This window comes from Tursiops truncatus, chromosome 7 (genome assembly GCF_011762595.2).
Source record: "Tursiops truncatus isolate mTurTru1 chromosome 7, mTurTru1.mat.Y, whole genome shotgun sequence".
In the NCBI taxonomy this organism is placed as follows: Eukaryota; Metazoa; Chordata; class Mammalia; order Artiodactyla; family Delphinidae; genus Tursiops; species Tursiops truncatus.
In genome coordinates, this window is record NC_047040.1 from 65,357,524 (window position 1) to 65,382,343 (window position 24,820).

The 24,820-nt window shown below is 35.3% G+C and overlaps 1 protein-coding gene across 3 annotated transcripts in view; it reads left to right on the forward strand.

The window, feature by feature from the left end:
• Positions 1-19,348, forward strand: part of SCN7A (sodium voltage-gated channel alpha subunit 7) — an 88,052-nt gene extending 68,704 nt beyond the window's left edge. For all 3 annotated transcript variants that reach the window (XM_073807616.1, XM_073807615.1, XM_073807617.1), the window contains exons 20-25: positions 9,220-9,498; positions 10,254-10,307; positions 11,066-11,203; positions 12,735-12,839; positions 13,155-13,425; positions 16,099-19,348. In XM_073807616.1, the coding sequence (XP_073663717.1) occupies positions 9,220-9,498; positions 10,254-10,307; positions 11,066-11,203; positions 12,735-12,839; positions 13,155-13,425; positions 16,099-17,153 (1,902 nt within the window). In that variant the 3' untranslated portion in view covers positions 17,154-19,348. The remainder of the gene's footprint in view (positions 1-9,219; positions 9,499-10,253; positions 10,308-11,065; positions 11,204-12,734; positions 12,840-13,154; positions 13,426-16,098) is intronic.
• The last annotated feature ends 5,472 nt before the right edge of the window (positions 19,349-24,820 follow it).

Below are 24,820 nucleotides of genomic sequence, written 5' to 3' on the forward strand. Positions count from 1 at the left end.
ATTCACTTTTAAGTCACACGTCACAAATTATGAATTCTTGCCAGTCTTCTCTCTCTCACTCCCATGTTAAAACTTCTTCTGAACAATGTGAGGGAAACTAATAGGTTGCACCATATAAAATGGCCAATGTTCAATCTTTGGGCCTATAATGGAAGTCCCATATGACTCAACCTAGAAGAAAAAGCAGAGTCTATGACCACCACAATTAGTATAATTATATAGCCATACAGTGATCAATTATATGCAGAAATGGGAGAGTAGTATTTTACCTTTTATTTTGTAATCATACATTTATATTTCCTTGCATTTGTCATTTACATGGATTATTTAACATTAGCCTGCCTCTTTGACTAATACTATGGAATATCATATATCCAATGTAGGTGGAAACAATAAGAAACTTATTTATGTTTAAGCTGCATTGTTTTTATAGTTGATACATTGTATGTTACATTTAAACTGCCATTCATTAAGAAACTCAATACTTAAATTCCTTCCACTTGGTTAAAAAATAGATATTTATTTTTATTTCAAACTTTGAGTGGTTATTATAAATCTAAACAAATATAAGTAATTTAAAAAATGTGTTTTACCTAAAACATCCTTCCAAAATTTTAATAGTACCATCTTTATATGATTCAATATAATATGATTATGTGATACACAGTTGTGTATACATGTGTATATGTTTTAAGTATGTTAATTATATTTTAATATATATGCAAATGCATGATTGACAATATTTTTGTAATTAATACGAATCTGTGACTGGTCAACCTATTCTCCAAATACATTTGATGTGCTGATGTTGGAAAAGAAACATTTGATCATGTAGCAAATACAGAAAACTTCCAGTTATCATACATCTAGTAAACAAAAATTTTGAATATTAATTGTAATTTACATTATGACTTACGAAACACTTTATTAACAATGTTATGGAAGTCCACAAGGTGGTGATATTCCCCAGTGCTTTTAAACCAATTTAAGGAGGAAAATAAGCTGAAAAGGAGAAAATGATTGAAAAGATCTGTAAGATTCAGGAATGACAATACAGCCAAATTTCTAGCATAAATTCAGTTTAGTGATAAGATAATTTCATAGTATATTCTAGGGCTATAAACCACACATGGCCTATTAAAACATAAGGGCTGTGGGTAAGAGAAATGGAGAAATGTTGATCAAAGGGTCCAAACTTTCATTTATAAGATGAATAAGTTCTGGGGATCTAGTGTACAGTATGGTGACTACAGTTAGTAATACTGCATTGTATACTCGAAATTTTCTAAGAGAGTAGATCTTAAATGTTTCTCACCACATACCCGAAAAGATAATTATGTGAAGTGATGGATGTGTTAATTAGCTTGATTGTAGGAATCATTTCACAATTTATACATATATCATGACATCACCTTGTACATCTTAAATTTACACAATTTTTGTAAATTATACCTAAATAAAGCAAAACACATGTACAGATACACACTAACACACAGAAATTAGATAATGAATGTAACTAGACTACTTTTCCTTATTTTAAAAATCGTTCTGGCATAATATCAGCGTTTCTTTATCCTAATAAATTTACATACAAAGAGGAAAAAAAAGTGTCAAAATCAGCAAGTTTTCTGCCCTTGATTCACAGAAAAGTAGGAAGCGATTTGCCAGGGAAGCTGCCTCTCAGAAATCAAGTGCTGTTACTATTTGATGCCATTCATTAATTAGAACGGCCATGAGAGAGTAGCCATGGACAATTCGAGGTCAGGTAAATAATTATGTTTAGGTCAAGGTCAGATCCAGACCTTAAACTTCATCTCATCCTCTGGAAGTTCTGTAGCTGAATTAACTGAGTATATAAGGAAGCTAAGTGATTACAAAATTAATGTTTTATGTATTTAATAAGCTTCAGGTGCTCTTACTATTTAAATATTTGTTTCAACCATATCTATTGCTTTTATTCTTACATTTGTGTGTATTTTCTAATAGACATAGCATTTTTTTCATCAGAAGCATCAGTGGGCCTTTCAAAATATCTAAATGTCAACAAAGGATCTGTGACTTAGTTTTAGAAGTAAAACTAAATGTAATTAAAAGCATAATTAAAAATCAAAATATTAATTCAAGGACAGAAATCTAAGGAATATAAGAAAGAAAGTATAGGCAAAAGGCTCCGTATCCAGTAATGGCTGAGGGAAGGGAAGGTTAGAATGGTAGAAAAGAGAAGGGTCCCTCAGGGAAAAAAAGAGAGAGAGAGAGAAAGAAGTGAGGTTGGGGAAAAGGAGTCAAAGTATAAATGATAAAGGAAAGATAAAGAGGTAGCAAAGATTGAAAATATTTTATTGGGTATAGCCACTGGTTTACATTCACCATAACAGCTTTAGTGGACTGATAAGAATAAAATTCTGAATGTATCAATAATATTTAAAGAATGAAGGAACTGAGGAAATGGAGACAGTGATCATAGATTATTGTTATATTTAAGCTTAGGTGGTAGATTCATTTCCCAAATGACCCACTCTGGAGTAGGTCACTAGAGACAGTGGTTCAGAGAGGAGATCTATGATTTTGAGAGGCACAGCTGCGCATTCAGTGTTTCTTGACACAATCTCTTGCCTTGGCTTCAAGAATCTACAATCTCTACAATCTCTTGGTCTTCCTCTTATTTTCCCTCCACTTCTTCACCATCTCCTTTATAGGCTAATCCTCCCTGAAGTTAGAATCCCCAAGATTAGATCCAGGCTTATTTCACTCTCATTTTATATGCTTTCTAAATAATCTCATACATATACACAGGTTCAGTTGTCTTGCCCATTTCTGGCACAATAGAGAAAATGGAAAAACGAGTTAAATAAGTGAAATAATTATGTATTCTAGTATTTATACCGATCAGCCCTGTTGTCTTTTAATATTTTTAGTACAAAAACTTTGAGAATATCTGGATTTTTAATATATATATTTTTAACATCTTTATTGGAGTATAATTGCTTTACAATGGTGTGTTAGTTTCTGCTTTATAACAAAGTGAATCAGCTATATGCATAAATATACCCCCATATCTCCTCCCTCTTCAACCTCCCTCCCACCCTCTCTATCCCACCCCTCTAGGTGGTCACAAAGCACCGAGCTGACCTCCCTGTGCTCTGCGGCTGCTTCCCATTAGCTATCTATTTTACATTTGGTAGTGTATATATGTCCATGCCACTGTCTCACTTCGTCCCATCTTACCCTTACCCCTCCCCGTGTCCTCAAGTCCATTCTCTACGTCTATGTCTTTATTCCTGTCCTGCCCCTAGGTTCATCAGAACCTTTTTTTTTTTTTTTTAGATTCCATATATATGTGTTAGTGTACGGTATTTGTTTTTCTCTTTCTGACTTACATCACTCTGTATGACAGACTCTAGGTCCATCCAGCACACTACAAATAACGCAGTTTCGTTTCTTTTTATGACTGAGTAATATTCCATTGTATATATGTGCCACATCTTCTTTATCCATTCATCTGTCGATGGACACTTTGGTTGCTTCCATGTCCTGGCTATTGTAAATAGTGCTGCAATGAACATTGTAGTACATGACTCTTTTTTGAATTGTGGTTTTCTCAGGGTATATGCCCAGTAGTGGGATAGCTGGGTCCTATGGTAGTTCTATTTTTAGTTTTTTAAGGAACCTCCATACTGTTCTCCATAGTGGCTATATCAATTTACATTCCCACCAACAATGCAAGATGTTGCCCTTTTCTCCACACCCTCTCCAGCCTTTATTGTTTGTAGATTTTTGATGATGGCCATTCTGATTGGTGTGAGGTGATACCTCATTGTAGTCTTGATTTGCATTTCTCTCATGATTAGTGATGTTAAGCATCCTTTCATGTGTTTGTTGGCAATTTGTGTACCTTCTTTGCGAAATGTCTATTTAGATCTTCTGCCCATTTTTGGATTGGGTTGTTTGTTTTTTTGATATTGAGCTGCATGAGCTGCTTGTATATTTTGGAGATTAATCCCTTGTCAGTTGCTTCACTTGCAAATATTTTCTCCCATTCTGAGGGTTGCCTTGTTTATGGTTTCCTTCGCTGTGCAAAAACCTTTGTTTCATTAGGTCCCATTTGTTTATTTTTGTTTTTATTTCTGTTTCTCTAGGAGGTGGGTCAAAAAGGATCTTGCTGTGATTTATTTCATAGTGTTCTGCCTATGTTTTCCTCTAAGAGTTTTAGTATCCAGCCTTACATTTAGGTCTTTAATCCGTTTTGAGTTTATTTTTGTTTATGGTGTTAGAGACTGTTCTAATTTCATTATTTTACATGTAGCTATCCAGTTTTCTCAGCACCACTTATTGAAGAGGCTGTCTTTTCTCCATTGTATATTCTTGACTCCTTTATCAAAGATAAGGTGACCCTATGTGCATGGGATTATCTCTGGGCTTTCTACCCTGTCCCATTGATCTATATTTCTGTTTTTGAGCCAGTACAATACTGTCTTGATTACAGTAACTTTGTAGTATAGTCTGAAGTCCGGGAGCCTGATTCCTCCAGCTCCATTTTTCTTTCTGAAGATTGCTTTGGCTATTCGGAGTCTTTTGTGTTTCCATACAAATTGTGAAGTTTTTTGTTCTCATTCTGTGAAAAATGCCAATGGTAGTTTGATAGTGTTTGCAGCAAATCTGTAGATTGCTTTGGGTAGTGGAGTCATTTTCACAATCTTGATTCTTCCAATCCAACAACATAGTATATCTCTCCATCTGTTTGTACCATCTTTAATTTCTTTCATTGGCATCTGTAGTTTTCTGCATACAGGTCTTTTGTCTGCTTAGGTAGGTTTATTCCTAGGTATTTTATCTTTTTGTTGCAATGGTAAATGGGAATGTTTCTGTAATTTCTCTTTCAGATTTTTCATCATTAGTGTATAGGAATGAAAGAGATTTCTGTGCATTAATTTGGTATCCTGCTACTTTACCAAATTCATTGATTAGCTCTAGAAGTTTTCTGGTAGCATCTTTAGGATTCTTTATGTATAGTATCATGTCATCTGCAAACAGTGACAGTTTTGCTTCTTCTTTTCCGATTTGGATTCCTTTTACTTCTTTTTCTTCTGTGATTGGTGTGGCTAAACCTTCCAAAACATTGAATAATAATGGTGAGAGTGGGCAACATTGTCTTGTTCCTGAACTTAGAGAAAATGCTTCCAGTTTTTCACCTTTGTGAACAATGTTTGCTGTGGGTTGGTCATATAATGGCCTTTATTATGTTGAGGTAAGTTCCCTCTATGTCTACTTTCTGGAGGATTTTCATCATAAATGGGTGTTGAATTTTGTCAAAAATTTTTTCTGCATCCATTGAGATTATCATATTGTTTTTCTCCTTCAGTTTGTTAATGTCATGTGTCACATTGATTGATTTGTGTATATTGAAGAATCCTTGCATTCCTGGGATAAACCCCACTTGATCATGGTGTATGATCCCTTTAATGTGCTGTTGGATTCTGTTTGCTAGTGTTTTGTTGAGGAGTTTTTCTTCTATGTTCATCAGTGATACTGGCCTGTAGGTTTTTTTTGTGTGTGTGACTCCTTTGTCTGGTTTTGGTATCAGGGTGATGGTGGCCTCATAGAATGAGTTTGGGAGTGTTCCTCCCTCTGCTATATTTTGGAAAAGTTTGAGAAGGATATCTGTTAGCTCTTCTCTAAATGTTTGATAGAATTTGCCTGTGAAACTGTCTGGTCTTGGGCTTTGGTTATTGGAAGATTTTTAAACACAGTTTCAATTTCAGTGCTTGTGATTGGTCTGTTCATATTTTCTATTTCTTCCTGGTTGAGTCTTGGAAGGTTGTGCTTTTCTAAGAATTCGTCCATTTCTTCCAGGTTGTTCATTTTATTGACATATAGTTGCTTGTAGTAATCTCTTATGATCATTTGTATTTCTGTTGTTACTTGTCCTTTTTCATTTCTAATTCTGCTGATTTGAGTCTTTTCCCCTTTTTCTTGATGAGTCTGGCTAATGGTTTATCAATTTTGTTTATCTTCTCAAAGAACCAGGTTTAAGTTTTATTGATCTTTGCCATCGTGTCCTTCATTTCTTTTTCATTTATTTATGCTGATTTTTATGATTTCTTTCCTTCTGCTAACTTTGGGGTTTTTTTGTTCTTCTTTCTCTAATTGCTTTAGTTGTAAGGTTAAGTTGTTTATTTGAGATTATTCTTGTTTCTTGAAGTAGGATTATATTGCTATAAACTTCCCTCTTAGAACTGCTTTAGCTGCATTGCATAGGTTTTGGGCTGTTGTGTTTTCATTGTCATTTGTTTATAGGTATTTTTTGATTTCCTCTTGATTTCTTCACTGATCTCTTGGTTATTTAGTACTCTATTGTTTAGCCTCCATGTGTTTGTATTTTTTTCCTGTAATTGATATCTAGTCTCATAGCATTGTGGTTGGAAAAGATACTTGACACGATTTCAATTTTCTTAAATTTACCAAGGCTTGACTTGTGACCCAAGATATGATCTATCCTGGAGAATGTTCCATGAACACTTGAGAAGAAAGTGTATTCTATTGTTTTTGGATGGAATATCCTATAAATATCAATTAAGTCCATCTTGTTTAATGTCTCATTTAAAGCTTGTGTTTCATTATTTTCATTTTGGATGATCTGTCCATTGGTAAATGTGGGGTGTTATAGTCCCCTACTATGATTGTGTTATTGTCGATTTCCCCTTTTATGGCTGTTAGCATTTGCCTTGCGTATTGAGGTGCTCCTATGTTGGATGCATAAATATTTACAATTGTTATATCTTCTTCTTGGATTGATCCCTTGATCATTATGTAGTGTCCTTCTTTGTCTCTTGGAATAGTCTTTATTTTAAAGTCTATTTTGTCTGATATGAGAATTACAACTTCAGCTTTCTTTTGATTTCCATTTGCATGGAATATCTTTTTCCATCCCCTCACTTTCAGTCTGTATGTGTCCCTAGGTCTGCAGTGGGTCTCTTGTAGACAGCATATGTACAGTCTTGTTTTTGTATCCGTTCAGCCAGCCTATGTCTTTTGGTTGGAGCATTTAATCCTTTTACATTTAAGGTAATTATTGATATGTATGTTCTTATTACCATTTTCTTAATTGTTTTGGGTGTGTTTGTTTGTTTTTTGTTTTGTTTTTTGTTTTTTTGAGGTATGCGGGCCTCTCACTGTTGTGGCCTCTCCTGTTGCGGAGCACAGGCTCCAGATGCGCAGGCTCAGCGACCATGGCTCATGGGCCTAGCCACTCCGCGGCATGTTGGATCTTCCCAGACCGGGGCACGAACCTGTGTCCCCTGCATCGGCAGGTGGACTCTCAACCACTGCGCCACCAGAGAAGCCCTGTATTTAATTTTTGATAGTTTGATTAACATGTGTCTTGGCATGTTTCTCCTTGGATTTATCCTGTATGGTACTCTCTGCACTTCCTGGACTTGAATGACAATTTCATTCCCTGTATTAGGGAAGTTTTCAACTATAATCTCTTCAAATATTTTCTCAGTCCCTTTCTTTTTTTCTTCTTCTTCTAGGACCCCTATAATTCAAATGTTGGTGCATTTAATTTTGTCCCAGAAGTATCTGTGACTGTTCTCAATTCTTTTCATTCTTTTTTCTTTATTCTGCTCTGTAGTTATTTCCACTATTTTATATTCCAGGTTACTTATCCATTCTTCTGTCTCAGTGATTCTGCTATTGATTCTTTCTAGAGAATTTGTAATTTCATTTATTGTGTTGTTCATCACTGTTTGTTTGCTCTTTAGTTCTTCTAGGTCCTTGTTAAACGTTTCTTGTATTTTCTCTATTCTATTTCCAAGATTTTGGATCATCTTTACTATCTTTACTCTGAATTCTTTTTCAGGTAGACTGCCTATTTCCTCTTCATTTGTTTTGTCTGGTGGGTTTTTACTTTGCTCCTTCATCTGCTGCGTATTTCTCTGTTTTCTCATTTTGCTTAACTTACTGTGTTTGGGGTCTCCTTTTCACAGGGTTCAGGTTTGTAGGTCCTGTTGTTTTTGATGTCTACCCCAAGTGGGTGAGGTTGGTTCAGTGGATTGTGTAGGCTTCCTGATGGAGGGAACTGGTGCCTGTGTTTTGGTGGATGAGGCTGGATCTTGTCTTTCTGGTGGGCAGAAACACATCTGTTGTTGTGTTTTGGGGTTTCTGTGAACTTATTATGATTTTAGGCAGCCTCTCTGCTAATGGGTGGGTTTGTGTTTCTGTCTTGCTAGTTGTTTGGCATGTGGTGTCCAGCAGTGGAGCTTCCTGGTCGTTGAGTGGAGCTGGGTCTTAGCATTGAGATGGAGATCTTTGGGAGACATCTCACCAACTGATATTACGTGGGGCCAGGAGGTCTCTGGTAATCCATTGTCCTGAACTTGGCTCTCCCACTTCCAATGCTCAGGCCTGACACCCAGCCGGAGCACCACGACCCTGTCAGCCACACTGTATTCAAAATGTGATCTTAAGACCAGCACATGGTTATCATGTGGCAGCTTGTTAAAACTCGAACATTTCAATCTTTCTTTTCTTCTCTTTTCTTTTCTTTTCTTTTCATTTCTTCTCTTCTCTTCTTTTCTCTTCTCTTCTCTCTCTCTCTTTCTTTCATCAACCACTCTGATTGTTTTAGTTCTACTGCAGGCATTTTACTCCTCACATTTAATAAACCAGGACCTCGCTTCTTCCCTTCCAAGGGTCGTGTTCGGTGAAGCTGTGCTGGGCTGACCTGGTTGGGGTTCAGAAGCCCTCAGGAGCTATTATATTCTTCCAGCCTCTCTCTAATTCTTAGAAATCCCGCCCTCCTCAACCTGTCTGCCACTCCCTCAAGGCAGGCCTATCTTCTAAAGCTAAGACATTTCCTTTCTCCTCCACAGTTAAAACTTTCCAGAAAGATCAGCAATCTGAGGCTGGTATCATCTAATTAGCACTGAAATTGCTCAGGCAGTAGGCAGCAGGACAGTCTGGGCAGGTGTGGGTGGTGAGGTAACTTGGGGTGCACTGAGGCTGACACTAGAGCACAGGCTCATGGCCTTTAATATATATTTTTAATTGAAATTTGTTTTTTAGGTTATTCAAATACCAGATGTGATCTATTAAATCTTTAAAGATGGTCTTTTTTGTTGTTATTTCAATATGACATTACATTAATAAATATTTCCAATTTAATTAAAACACTTTCACATTTCTTACCTAAAGTTTACATGTTTGTTTTTTATATGCCAGGTGGTAGTGAGAGCTTTGGTAAAAACAACTTTACCCACATGGAATGTGTTACTGGTCTGCCTTATGATCTGGCTGGCTTTTAGCATCATAGGAGTACACTTATTTGCTGGCACATTCTATGAATGCATTGACCCAACAAGTAGAGAAAGGTTTCCTATATCTGAAGTCATGAATAGAAGTCAATGTGAAAGCCTTGTGTTTAATGAATCCATGCCATGGGAGAATGCAAAACTGAACTTTGATAATGTTGGAATCAGTTTCCTTTCACTGCTTCAAGTAGTAAGTACATGTTTGAATTTGTGAATTACATGTTCATTCATATTGTATGTGAACATAAAGGACAAAATGTGGGTGCTTAATAAAGTTGGTTTTAAATTATTTTAGCAATTATTAGTAGATACATGTTATGGGACATACTATACTAAGCTCATTTAGAAAGACAAAAGTCCTTGCTCTGTTGGGAGAAGGAAGTGGAAATAAAGGTAGGACTAACGGAGGAAATGACAGGTACGGGCCAAAGCTATTTCCTCCACCACTGATGAGATAATAGGTTCACAATTTTTGATCTAACTCAGATTACTGCTATTTTGTTTCTACTTAGTACTTTGAGGAATGGCTACTTGGTCCCCCAATATCTAGCAGATATAAGGTGGTGAATAATTCCTGTCTTACCTCTGTCATAGTAAAGCACACATACAGCAGTTACAACTAACTATGACACTTGGGCAGCGTGTATTTATTTACCATTTATCTATCTATCTAACCAGTGCTCTCTCTCTCTCTTTTTATTAATACTATCTTAAAATATTTTAAGTTATTAACTACAATTAAGCTAAGTAGTTTTAAATAGTTGTTAATAAACAGTATAAATGTAAAAATGAAAGTGGTAAAGATCTCAATTACACAGTATATTGAAGTGTGGTCAGCCTTACTAATCAAATGCTTTACTGTATTAATAACAGATTGAGTTTTAATTTTTATTTGCCACAAAGCATAAGATTTCCATAAAAATTAAATACATGCCATTTTTACAGGCCACATTTAATGGATGGATCACTATTATGAATTCAGCAGTTGATTCTATTGGTGTAAGTACAATATAATCCTAGAGCCACTGTTAAGGTTCACACAAAGACATTTTTGCAATTCAAGGACAGGACACAAGCAATAATTGAGTAATTAACATGGTAAAAGCAAATGCTTATGCTAGATAGAAATTAAATACATCTCAGATTGAATATTTCATGAACAATGAACTCCTTCCAGGATTATATACAATGGTTGAGGCCAAACAGACCCATTTGAAGGATTATCATAACAATGATTAAACCAATGCAATAAATTTTAAAATTCAAATAAAAGCCATGATATCTCTTCACCAAAGACCAAGGAGGAAATATTGCCTCAAGTATCACTGTTGTATTTTTTTGTCATAAATTATTTTCTAAGTCTTAAAAGGTCAGTATAAATATTTTGCTTATTTTCTCACTTTTTATTTTATTTTTAAAAACAATTTTTTCAGAGAAATTTTAGATCTACAGCAAAATTGAGAGGGAGGTACAGAGATTTCCCATATACCCCTGCTCTCACACATGCACACCTCTCCATTATTGACATTCCTCACCACAGTGCTGCATTTTTTACCAAAGACGAACCTACATTGACACATCATAATCACCCAATGTTCATAGTTCATAGGGTTCACTCAGTGTTGTACGTTCTATGGGTTTGGACAAATGTATAATAACATATACCCTTCGTTATAATATCATACAGAGTATTTTCACTGCCCTAAAAATCCTCTATGTTCTGCCTTATTTCACTTATTTTTTAACTTAACTTTTAGGTAGATATGCAGCCTAATTTTGAAGACAACATCTACATGTGTTGTTACTTTATTGACTTCATTATCATTGGATTATTTCTTCCTCTGAGTATGTTGATTGGTGCTATTATTGCTAATTTCAACAAACATAAAGTAAAGATAAGTATAAATATTCTTTTTTCATCAATGTCTGAGGGGAAAAAAATGTCCTGCTTCAAATAATTAGTTTTGGATCCAGCTTAATATTGTTTTTATTTAGTACTTATCTTTAAAAAAATGATTGATGTTCCTACAGATTGATGGATATTGCTGAAATGTTCACTTTTACATTGTTTTCTATATTTAAGTAAGCACAGACAAGATTAAAAGTTAAAAATTACAAATGTTTCTGTATATGGGTTTGTAAATAATGACATGCTGAAAAATAACATTGTTATGCATCTGCACAAATATCTGAAGATGTTCAAGAAAAATAAACCACACTTTTTTACTCTCTGATATACTCAAAGCTTTCAGAGTCATAACCAGCAGAGACATCTTTGTCGGTTGAAATAGCTTTTTCTGCTAGAAGTAGAGTCATAAATCCTAACTACATGACCTAAATAGGAGTGCTCGAAACAAATAAGAGAGAATTCAGAGGCAGAATTGAACAACCCATGTTTGGTGCCATCTCCACACAAAGACTCCCTTCAGGGCTTCTATTAATACAAATATCTCAAAAGTCATATAAGTTCACTTATTTTAACCTCAGGGCCCTACTTTCTATTAGGTGTAGGAATGCCTTATGGTAAATCAAAGAAAAGAAGAGTTTAATCTTGAAATTCCATCTTTGGCCATGTCATCAAAGCTTAACCACATGCAGAATCTGGTAAACAAACCACTCTGAGTCTGCACTAATTAGATGGGATTAGAAAGATCAGTGGTCAAATGAAATATTCATTGGATTGGATGCTTCATCTTCCTAGGGATTTCAACCTAATGGGATGATATCCTAGGATTTGCTTCTGGACTTCAAACTGATGACCCCTGTCAATTTTAAGTGAGCAAGTCCTGCCATGGGCAGTAACAATTCCTAATTCCTAGATTAACACATTAAATGTTCACCTCTTATTCACTTTGCATATTCTATATAAGATACTGAAATTAGCACTAGAAACACAAAGATGAATAATCCCTAGAAGGTTCAATGAAGAGGTAAACACTGGTGCTTTTTGAATAATAGTGAAAAGTATCTTCTAATAGTATTTGGAAAATTAAGTAACGTATGAACATATAAAAACACATATATGACCAATTACATTTTTTCCTGATTATTAAAAGGTATAAACCAGCTTTACCTTTAGCTTTTTAGTTCAACTTTTCTTAGTCACCTTTCCAGATATCCTCTGCTGTTTCTCCTTTGTCTCTAACAAGAGGTCGGCCTCAGTAACTAAAAAGTTAAAATAGGGTTGACTACCCACAGGAAAGTTCATCAAAAGATAATTATCAATCATTTCCAGTGTATACTCTGTGTTTTGTATGAATTTCTGTTCAGAAGATCAGACATGTTTAAACATGATTTAGTTCATTGCAGTTAAGCCTTTTTTAAAGGATTAAATCAATAATTGCCAAGCTTTCGAAAACGCATATTAATGTAAGATGAAATTTGGATTAAATATGATTTTAATATCTTTTTCTTCCCTTTATTTACCTGGGAGGCTCAAATATCTTTATAACAGTAAAACAGAAGAAACAATACCATGCACTGAAGAAGCTGATGTGTGAAGTCTCTCAAAAACCAGTACCTCGCCCAGGAGTAAGGAAATACCTAGATTTTTTTTTAAGTTCTGAAAAAGTTTCCTTTATATAGTCTCTCTTACAAATGAAGATGTGTTTTTAAAATTCTTAACAACAAATGCTTTTGACAAAATTTTTAAAATATAGTCTTTGAAAGAGCTTTTGGTTGTCTTTCTGTTTGCTTTTACTCTGTGCTATAGTTATTGCTTGGTAAAAACTTAGTCTTCAGTTATTTTCCTATTTATGCTGGGAGGGAAGCTGTAAATCTAAAGACAATATGTCTGTATAAATATCTTATTAATAAAAATATTACACCTTTTTTCTTTACACACAGAACAAATTCCAAGGATTTGTCTTTGACTTGGTAACAAATAAAGTTTTTAATATCATCATCATGGTTCTTATATTTTTCCAAGCAATAACCATTATGATACAAAGTGATGAACAGAACCCCAAAATTGACATTGCTGTCTACTGGATTAACTCAGTTTTTGTTACACTGTACACTGGAGAATGTGTACTAAAGCTCATCGTTTTCCGTTATAACTATTTCACCAATGGATGGAACCTTTTTGATTTTATGGTGGTTGTTTTCTCTATGACAGGTAAGATTTTGTTTAGTCAAATTTTCATTTGTAATAATATTAATTCAGGCAAGCTCTTAGAGTAAATATCTCCTGAGATATAGTCTCTTAATAAGCAAAACAGGTAGGGATCCTTTTTATTTCCAGCAGGAATGCCTTACATTTTTACATTCATACATGTACACATGCCTGACAGATATAAGATATTAAAATACTTTCTGAATTAATACATAGACTTTACTTCACAGACCACCAGATAAATGCTTAATTACCCCTTCAGTATATCACATACATTATTTTTCTAAGATGACACTAGAAGGACCTTTATGTCTTAGCATGATATAACCTTTCAAACTCATTATTGTTCCCTTTCCTCTAATCTCTAAAACTGTTTGCTACTTTCACAACACTAGAGTTTTAGGGTTTAATGAATTTGTTACAAGTTTTCTCTTACTCTGGAGATCCCAGTCCTTTATTTAACAAATATACTTGATTACCCTCTTTTTGAATATATGTTATGCTGTGTGCAAAGAATTCAGTTACAAGCAAAGTAGGCATAATTCCTGTATATACATAGTTTATAATCTATCAAGGGATGCAGATAATTAAACAGTACATGTTAATGTTGTGCTATTAAGGTTATGATAAGGGAAGAAGCATGGGGTGCCACAACAGCACAACAGAGCAAGGACCACCTAATCAGTAAGTAGAGATCAGAGAAAACTTCACGGAAGAAGCAAAAATCTAAATAGAGACCCATTGGATAAGGAGGTAGCCAAGAATCTAAGACAAAAGTGTTTTAGGCAGAGAAAAGTTTGTTTATTGTCTGCCTCCCATAAGACACATACTATAATGTTATCTCCATAAGAGTAGAAACAATATTTAATGTTATTGTCAGGTACTATTCTATGCAGTCAGTAGTGAAAAATGTAGATAAACTGCTCAGTTGTGCTCCCAGAAAATTCATTCATCAGCTGGTAGTAGAGGCAGTGCAGCTAATATTGATAGACAAGTACAAGAAGCTTGCTAGAAAAGTATGTAAAGTCAGGAAAGGGCTGATAGGAAGAAAACAGAGGAAAACAGAATTAAAGAGCCCCATGAGATTGAAATGAAAGTTACTGAATCAGACATCTAGAAGGAGAGGAAATTGCAGTCCGAGATAAAGATGTTTGAATTTGAGATCTCAGAAGGTCAGGTATCCTGGGTGCAGAATGTGGCCATAGATGGGTGTGTCTACAGTAAAATGATGGAGATTATTAAAATTTAAGAAAGCTAAATACTGGAGGGCTAGCCTTTCAATGGGTTGTTGATGGTAGGTGCTGGGGTGGAAAGGGTGACAGTGAGCCATGTATGAAAGTCTCCAATGAATATGAGTGAGGGAGAATGAATAGATCATAGAATCAAGGAATGGTAGGAGATGGTAGAGTTGAATGTCATGGTCCACAAACTCAAAAATTTCTTTTTTGTTTATAAAATTAATGTGAAGGAAAAGTATCTGAAAATCACATTGGAAAGAGGGAAATATGCTTGCTTGTTCCATCTTTCTACCCTGAGAAATGTGGAATGGGAAAGAGTGAGTTATCTGTGCTTGAGAGTGTTGCAAGGGAAATAGTGTCCTCAAGATAGAGTCAGATTTTAGATAAGAAAGGAAGTGAAGAAAATTTAGTGATGAAGAAGTAAAAATGTGTTTATAATTAAGTAGGGAAACCTCCTGCATAATGGAAGGGTTTGAGAGATTGAGGAGAAATGAAAATTTGAGTCAGAGTAGAAAGTTCACTAAAGCACTGTGGAAATGAGGGTATGTGTAAGATAGAACGTCAGAGAGAATGCCATCATTGACAGTGACCAAATTAACAGAAATGTGAGACATGATCCTTCCAGATTCAGCAAACATACCATCTCATTTAGAAGTTTCATGGGATTTTCCCCTTCTCCACCTTCTCAACTCAGAATGAACCACACCCTCTCCAGTACTTTCAGAGAGCATCCCTTATGTTTTTTTATGGTAATTATAATTTCACCTTGCTCTATAGTTATATATCTCCTTCTCATAGTGCCGTCATCCTCCCACCATTGCCAGAAAGAAAAGTTCTTGGCGAAGACTCATTTATTCAATTCACATTTAAAGCTCCTAATGTCCCAGATACTATTTATGAAGTCAATAAATCAAATTATAATCTGTGATCACTGAATACAAAATATTTTTTAAACTGTGTTTACCCACTAGGTCTTTCTGCCTTGCATTATAGTTAGTTTAAATATCTACCTCTACTCCCTAGATTATAGGGTCTTTGAGGATAGGAGTCATGTCACTCATCTCCGCATATTTTCTTGACACCTTTATGAGGTATCCAATAAAGGTTGGGTTGAATTAAATTTCTTGATCTAACTGCAATCAGGAAAAAAAATATAACTACTGTCCTATATTATGAATTCATGCCATCTGTGACTCCAGAAGTGCTTGATCTGTAATACTCTGAAAATGATGGTAGAAATAATTCTCTTCCAAATTTTGTTAGACACTCTGAGCATTGCCACAATTAGTATTTGGCTAACCCAGACTTTCAATATGTGCTAAATGTTATACGGGAAGGATTAATTACCTTAACATATAGAAGAAAACCAAAGAAATGTAAAATAATTTATATTCCTCTAAATAATTGTATTGCCTGCTTTATCTTTTCCTACACCAAGGACTATTTCTGCCTCTGATGGTGGGGTATTACCTTGTACCTCCTTCCCTTGTGCAACTGATACTTCTCTCACGGATCATCCACATCCTGCGTCCTGAGAAAGGACCAAAGGTGTTCCATGATCTGTTGCTTCCTTTGGTGCTGTCCCTCCCCGCATTGTTGAACATCAGTCTCCTCATCTTCCTGATCATGTTCGTCTACGCCATCTTTGGAATGTACAATTTTGCCTATGTTAAAAAGGAAGCTGGAATTAATGATGTGTCCAACTTTGAAACCTTTGGCAGCAGTATGCTCTGTCTTTTCCAAGTTACAATATTTGCTGGTTGGGACGGGATGCTCAATGCAATTTTCAACAGTAAATGGTCTGACTGTGATCCTGATAAAATTAACCCTGGGACTCAGGTTAGAGGAGACTGTGGTAACCCCTTTGTTGGGATTGTTTATTTTGTCAGTTACATCCTCATATCATGGCTGATCATTGTAAACATGTACATTGTTGTTGTCATGGAGTTTTTAAATATTGCTTCTAAGAAAAAAGCCAAGACATTGAGTGAAGATGATTTTAGAAAATTTTTTCAGGTATGGAAGAGGTTTGATCCTGATAGAACCCAGTATATAGACTCTAGCAAGCTTTCAGACTTTGCAGCTGCTCTTCATCCTCCTCTTTTCATGGCAAAACCAAACAAGGGCCAGATCGTTGCCATGGATCTTCCCATGGCTGTCGGGGACAGAGTTCATTGCCTTGACATCCTACTTGCTTTAACAAAGCGAGTTATGAGTCAAGATGTAAGCATGGAGAAAGTTCTTTCAGAGGTGGAATCTGGATTTATGTTAGCCAACCCTTTTAAGATCACATATGAGCCAATTACAACTACTCTGAAACGAAAACAAGAGGCAGTCTCAGCAACCATCATTCAGCGTGCTTATAAAAGTTACCGTTTGAGGCAAAATGACAAGAAAACATCAGATATTCATATGATAGATGGAGACGTGGAAGTTCAGGCTATCAAAGAAGGTTCATATTTTGACAAAACTGAAGGAAAGTCAACTATTTAAAGCCAGATCTAATCCCACTCACTACCTTTTCACCTTCTTTACATATTCCCCAAATGTTAAAAGTTTAGATCAGAAATAAAAGCAAAGATCAGAGAAACTAAAGATTTCACTTAAAAATCAATTGTTTACAACCCATGGAAGAGAAGCTTGTGCTCACAAGATCCCACGTCCAATTCACTTTTACCCCTGTATATTCAGTCTGACCAAGACAACCCCTTGATATTACTGCAGAGTTAAATGGGGTTAAAACTATTGTTTAATAATCCAATACTTGTTTTCTCTATATGGCTTATATGGAGTGTGCTTCTTCTGGAGGGTTGGGGGAGGTAATAGCAGAAATTAGTAGCCAAAGGAGCTTACTTATACATTTTATGTCTACTTTAACTTGATGGGATTCAAGTCACTACTAATGGGACTTAATTACAAATAAACAAGTACTTTCTTAAAGTGGGATGGTATTTTAAAAAATAGTACAATGCTACAGGCCATTAAATCATAAACTTGCCTAGGCCGATGCCAATCAGGGGAAGAGGAAAGGCAGTTCTTAGAAAGTGTCTCTGAGATTAATCAAAGAGACTCTTGGGCTGATTCAAACCACTTTTGAAAAAGATTGACTAGAGCCTAGGTTTTGTTTTTGATTGTTTTGGTTTTATTTATTTTTGGTTTGTGAATTAATGTTGTTTCATTGTTCTTGGATTCCTGTTTTCTCATCTTTTTGGCTAGTTCCAGCTAAGGACCATTCTCTCTTTAAGAGAATGAGTTCCTAGAACAATCAGCATAAAGGGAGCTACAGTTATAGCCTACATTTTCTAATTTTTCTCATTTCTCATTGGGAAACTGTGGCCACTTTGTAGTACTTTTCACTGCACTTCATGGATTTTTATAACTTTCAGAAAGAAAATGATCACTAAAACTGTGTGGACTCTGAACTAGGAGATCAAAGTGTGAGTTTGCTGTTCGTGGTGTTTTATAACATCAGTGTATGCAACTTAGTTTCCACTTTCACATTTATCTTTCCAAGTTTTCTGTTTTGTTTTGTGTTTATTTCATCACATACATAATTACTATGTAAAATGTTTTATGTTTGAAAAACTTTAAAATCCTAAGCATTAATTTTCACTAGTAAGATAGGCACAAATTGTTGTTTTGATGTAATCATAAAATGCAGTCTCTTGCATCCCTGTAGTTTGAGATTCAGATATTTATTCTATTTGTGTGATGATTGATTTCAGTGTGCCTACAAAGCCCTAAAGGATTCAGAAGGAAAATATGTATACTGATGACTTAATGAAAAGCTTTAAATATGTTGTATGACATTCAATATCACTTAAATATCAGTAATTGTATTTTATTATGATGCATGATCTTGATTGAGCCTTAACTATTATAATCTATTTCTGCTCCTCAGAAATGTATTAACCTGACCAAGATGCCTTTGGGGGATCCCCTAAGCAAATGTAATTTCAGAGTTCTGTTTCTTACTATAAATGTTGCTTCCCTCTCTCCTCCTGTTCTCTATCATGTGATGGGGACCAGTGAGGAATCAGTGTTAATTTGGTGACATGGTGACAGCTGGTGCTTTATTTAAGCTTCTCAATTTTCTATTTCTTGGAAATGCTTTAATGTGGAAACTGCTTCAAATATTTAAACTGAATCTAAGCTTGCTTCTGTAAATTCCATAAAGACTATGAACTGATTTTAGTTCGAAAATGATATCTTTTAATTGTAAATCGTGTTTGCCACTAACCTTCCGAAAGCTATGTAAAGAATTATTTTTAACAAATCTTACAACATATTTTACTTTTTAGATACTAAAGAAAATAGTAAATACAACTTGTTAACCAAGGTAAGCTTTGGTTCTTTTTCTTTCGTAAATTAGGTTGGCAACTTGGTGTAATAAGAACTTTTTTAAAATGAGCCTTACATTAAAGCTTATTCATTCAGGTTCAAAGTTCGAAACTGGAAACATTTTTGCTTCGTTTGGATTAACTTAATTTTGTAAAATAAATATTAGTAAGCTTACCAGAGATCCTTACAAACTGAAAAATGTAAAAAGCACTCCTCTTAGCAAAATCCGAAGTTTACTGGATATATCTCCATATTTTTAGAAGTTGCTATATGGAAGATAATGCTGAAATTAAATTTATTGTTATGCTAATATTTATCAATACCTGCTTCTTTAAAATTTTTCTTTCTGCTTCTTTAATAAATATAATTCACTTTAATATGGTTTTTAAAATGTTGGAAATAGCTACAATTTATTGAGCAGACTGTTAAGCCCAGCCTTGTGCTAAGTATTTACCATGCATGAACTCAGCATTCACAACTCATGAACCAATGATAATTCTCATTTTATAGATGAAAAAACTCAGGCTTAGAAGGGTTATAAGGGCTTTTATATGACACAGAACTTGTAATTAACATGGCCAGGAATGCAAACCAGGGCTAGTTTCAGAGCCTGAATAGTAAACCACTCTGTATGACACCTGCCTAGTAATAAATGACCTGGGTAAAGACAAAGGAAGTTTAAGATAAATTATATTTTTGTGCAGAGATAAGGAATCTTTTTCCCTCCCTCTCCTCTCGCCCTCTCCCCCACCCCTCTCTCTCCCTCTCTCTCTCTCCCTTTCTCCCTCTCTCCTTCTCTCCCCAACATCCAGCCCCCCACCACCACTACCCACAGCCCACCCCCGTGGAAGGAATTTTAAAAGTCATGACCACTTCTGGAAAAAGGAAAGGCACAAGGGATGAAACTATAGAAGTTTTTTTCATTCAACATTTATTGAATGCTAGATACTAGAGATAAACCCAGAGCCTGGATAGATATACATACATATACACATAGATACATACAAAGATAAATATGAAACTAAAGAATTTATTGGCTGCCAGGGGAAACATAACTATTCAGCTGGATATATAATATATGGTAAGTTTTATACTATTTCATATAACCTGTAATATATATATACAGGAAGGAATGATGGATTCTACATTAGAAATTACAGGTGATATTAATTAAATGAGCCCCTGAAGAAAAAGAAAGATTTTATCAGTTAGAGAAAAACGTAACTGTATTCAACACAGAGACACTTTTAAGGAGAGGAGTTCGTCATGGAGATGAGACCTAGGTTTCCAGCTACTAGTTCTTCAAGCTAGACAATAAAGAGAGAGAGGAATCAACAATAGGATAAAATTTTCACAGCAGAGATGGAATAGAAACTGGAGTAGAATTACTCTGGGCACTCTGAATCCCTTCCCAGACATGCTTTATTTTGCCCTTTGGTTCTTGAACCCTCTCCTCCTTTAACTGCTCCTTTCAATAAATTCCAGGTCCACATGCTCAACTCTAACACTCAATAACATGCCTAGTGAATGACTGAGGCTTCACTCTACCAGTGGGGATTTTCCTCTTTATGTTAGGTAACCTAAAACTGTCAGGGTCAGACACTTACTCTTCTCCTCATCTGCAAGTGAACCTCTTATCTTCACTGACTTCAAAATTACAAATTAGCTCACAGGATTTTCTCTCAACTCCAGCTATCTACTCTATTAACCATCCAGGTGGCACAACACCCCTACTCCTGGATTCTAGTCTAAACCACATGAAGGTAACATCTTCAAATGACCCATAAATTCAGGGTCCCCATTCATACAAAATTTCATCACCATTCTTCCCTTCTTTTCTTCTTACTATCTTTCATAAAAAACTGTTGAGCATCTCCTAGGCACAGTAATTTAGAGATAAAGTTGTCTTTATCCTTAAAAAGGTATTAGTCAAGGTTCTCCAGAGAAACAGAACTAATAGGATACATAGAGATATATAAGAGGAGATTTATTATTATGGGAATTGGCTCACACAATTATAGAATCTGAGATATGCCATGTGCAAGCTTGAGAGCCAGGAAAGATGGCAGTACAGTTCTGTCCACATCCAAAGTCCTGAGAACCAGGAGAGCCATGGGGTAGCTCACAGTCCAAGGCCAAAGGCCTAAGAACTGGGGAGGGACACTGGTGTAAGTCCTAAAATCTGAATCTAAAGGCCCTGGAACCAGGAGCTCCAATGTCCAAGAGCAGGAGAATATAGATGTCCCAGCTCAAGAACAGAGAGAGAGAATTCATCCTTCCTCCACCTTTTTGTTCTATTTGGACCTTAAATGAACTGGATGATGCCTGCCCATTGTTGAGAGAAATCTTCCTTGTTTTCATTCTTTTACTTCCAATAGACATATGTCACTGAATTTGAAGTGGGTTTCTTATAATCACTATATGGTTGGGTCACATTTTTTAATCTACTTTTTACTGGTATATTTAGATCAATTACATTTAAGGTAATTATTGATATGTTAACATTTAAGGTTGTCATTTATTATTTGTTTTTTATTTGTTTCCTCCAGTCTCATTTCTCTGGTTCTCTTTTCTTACCTTCCTGCACAATTCTGAACATACTTTAGGATTCCATCTGGATTTATTCATAGTGCTTTTAAGTGTATCTCTTTGTATATTTTTGGTAGTGCTTGTTCTGAGTATTACTATATCTACTCATCTATATATATATCAATCTACAAATTATACAGTCTAATATAAAGCATTTTACCACTTTTAGTGAAGTATGGAAACCTCACTCTCATTTGTCTCTTTGTCTTCCCTATTTGAAAATATTATTTTCTTGGGAATCAGAAGGCACTGCAATTTTTGCTCCAGTCATCAAATATGGTTTTAAAACTCATAAGGAAAAGGACAGTCCCTTGTATGAGTCCATATTTCTGCTCTTTGCATTATTTCTTTCTTCCTGATGATCCATTATTCCTTCTTTTATCAATTATTTTCTGTTTGAAGAATTTTGCTTCGCCAATCTTTAAAAGTAAGAGAGTTTATTTCTCTTTAATATTTTTATATTTAATATATATTTATTGCAAGTTGAAATGATAGTGTTTTGATATATTGGGTTAAACAGAATATATTACTAAATTTTTAGAAAGACTATGTCTGCTAGTAACAAATTCTTCTAGCTTTTCTTCCTCTGAGAATTGAGAATGTTTTTATTTCTCTTTCATTCCTGAAGGATAAATTCATAGGATATAGAATTTGTGGTTGACAGTTTTTTGCCTGAAGAATATTGTGCCATTTCTGGCTTCCATAACCTCACATAAGAAATCCATTGTCATTTGCATTGGTATTCATTCCACTGTAGGTAAAATGTCATCTCCTTACAGCTGCTTTCAATAATTTTTAGTTTTCAAATTTTTTAATTGGGTGCAGCTTTGGCATGGATTTCTTTGTGTTTATCCTGTTTGGTATCTACTCAGCTTCTTGGAACTGTAGATTTGTGTCTTTCACCAAATTTATGACATCTTCAGCCAATACTTCTTCAAACAATTTTTCAGCCTCGCTTTTTTCTCCTTTCCTTCTGAGATAGTAATGACATGATGGATGACTCTTTTGTTATTGTCTCACAGGTACCTGAGGCTCTGTTCATTTTTTTTTTTTTTTTTTTTTTACAATCTTTTTTCTATCTCTTGCTCAGATTGGGTGAATTGTATTGTTCTCTGCTTAAGTTCACTGATTTTCTCCTTCATCATCTTCACTCTACTGTTGAACCCATCTATTGAGTTTTTTATTTCTGTTATTGTATTTTTCAGTTCTATAATTCCACTGTTTTTTTCTTATAGAATCTATTTCTTTGCAGTGATTTTCTGGTTTTTAATTTGTTTCAAGAGAATTTGAAATTCATTGTTGAAGCATTGTTATAGTGGATGTTTTAAAAATATTTCTCAGATAATTCCAGTATATGACTCATCTCAGGATTAGTGTCAACAAATTGTCTTTTGTCCTTCAACTTGTGATTTTTCTTAGTTCTTGGTATGTTGGCTGCTCTTTTAAAATCATACTCTGGATATTTTGTCTATATTAGGAGATACTGGACCCTACTTAAATCTTTTATTTTAGCAGTTAATCACACTGTTTAGGTTTAGCATATAGGTCTTGGTCTATTTTTGCAGGCTATGTTTCTCATAGTCGTTTAATTTCAGAGCCTTGGAGGTGTTATTTTGGTTTTCCTTGTTTATCTGATGTGGCTTGGGCTGCCACTCGTCCCTGCTGGACTGAAAGAGGTTTCCATAGGCCAAGCAACCTGGCTTTTCTCAGAGGGAGGTCAGGGAATGAGGAAGGATCCCTCTACTAACAGCTCATGAGGACAAGGAGAACTTCTGGACCAGCTACTTGTGCCTGCATCCTCCTTGCTGGCTCCTCTCAACCATTCAGGTGTCTCTGGGCAGAGAAGGAAAGTCTCTGCATCTCCCAGATTACTGGGTTTAATTTTCACTCTTTATGGCTGCAACTTCTGTAACTGACACTTTGTTATAGCTACATCTAGTCTCTAGGGAACTTCTTGTAACCATGCCTCCTGCACCCTGATCCCCAACCCCCACCACACCTTCAGGTCTAGAAGCAAAATCCCTTGACTTCCCTTTAAACTTTGTCCATACATTTTATGAGCTCAACTCTCCACAAATTATCCCTAATCCATACACCACCTAAACTTTTGGCCTTTTATAGTTCTTGAAACTGAAAGAACTCAAATTCTACCTCCTGTAATAATTGACCTCAAAGTAAGCTTAAATCTTATTCTCTCTCTTTTTTTAAATTTTTTAAAATTAACTTTATTTTTTTGAAAAAGTAAAGGCAAGAAAACTGGAAAGAAGAAAAGAAGGAAAGGAGGGAGGGAGGGAGAGAGGAAGAAAAGAAGGAAGGAAGGAAGAGTACATCCTATGATACTTGTATTTTGCTGAGTGTTAACAAGCTTGGAACCACAGCTGAATTGATTGCTCAAGACAACAGAGAAACTATATGGCTCTGAGAACATGGGAGGTAGGAGAGGAAACTTAGATATAGAAGAGCTGGGCAAGCAACGTTTGGGAAGAAGTGACCTGTGTGGTGAGACTTGTAGAGTGAATTGTTTAGATCTTTTCACCTCCCTGGTGGCCCCGATTTGAAAGAAGCACTCCTGATTTCCGTCTGGGAGAACCTTTTTTTCTAGTCTGAAGAAAGGAAATTCACCTTTCCCCTGTGCTTTGTCAAGATGTTTTGTTTCTATCTGAAGATTACCTAAAACCTATAAGTTTTCCTAAAGATCCAGGCTTTTCAAAAGCAAAGTCCAGAGTACTTAGAAGCTATTTGCCTTTTCTGCCTTGACATATAATTGACTGGGTTTAGAAAGAACAAATCAATTCTCTTCCTAAATGTGTGGAAATTGAGGGAGGGCAGAAGCAAAGGTTAAAAGGGTGAAAAAAAATCTGAACTGATATCAAATAATATCTGAAAATATGCAAAATAGTGTATTCCAACCGTACACTGACTTTCACTTTTTGCTTAGGATTCTCTCCAATAATCCTAAACAAGTGAATTGGAAGGAAATTATCGTAAACTCATAAAATAGTGCTTTCCGATCATTGGGTACATCATACTGTTTCAGTACATGAAAGAGCTATCCTTTTTTTTTTGCTGAATAATCCTTTTTGTGTTAAAATTCTTATAGCATAGACTGTCTCACATATGCCAAAAAACCAGTCTGTTCTTATTTCCAAGTAGTATATTTAGGTACAAAAACCAAGTAAAATACAGACTTTCTGACCTCAAGAAGTTGACATCTAGGTGGGGCAACAGAC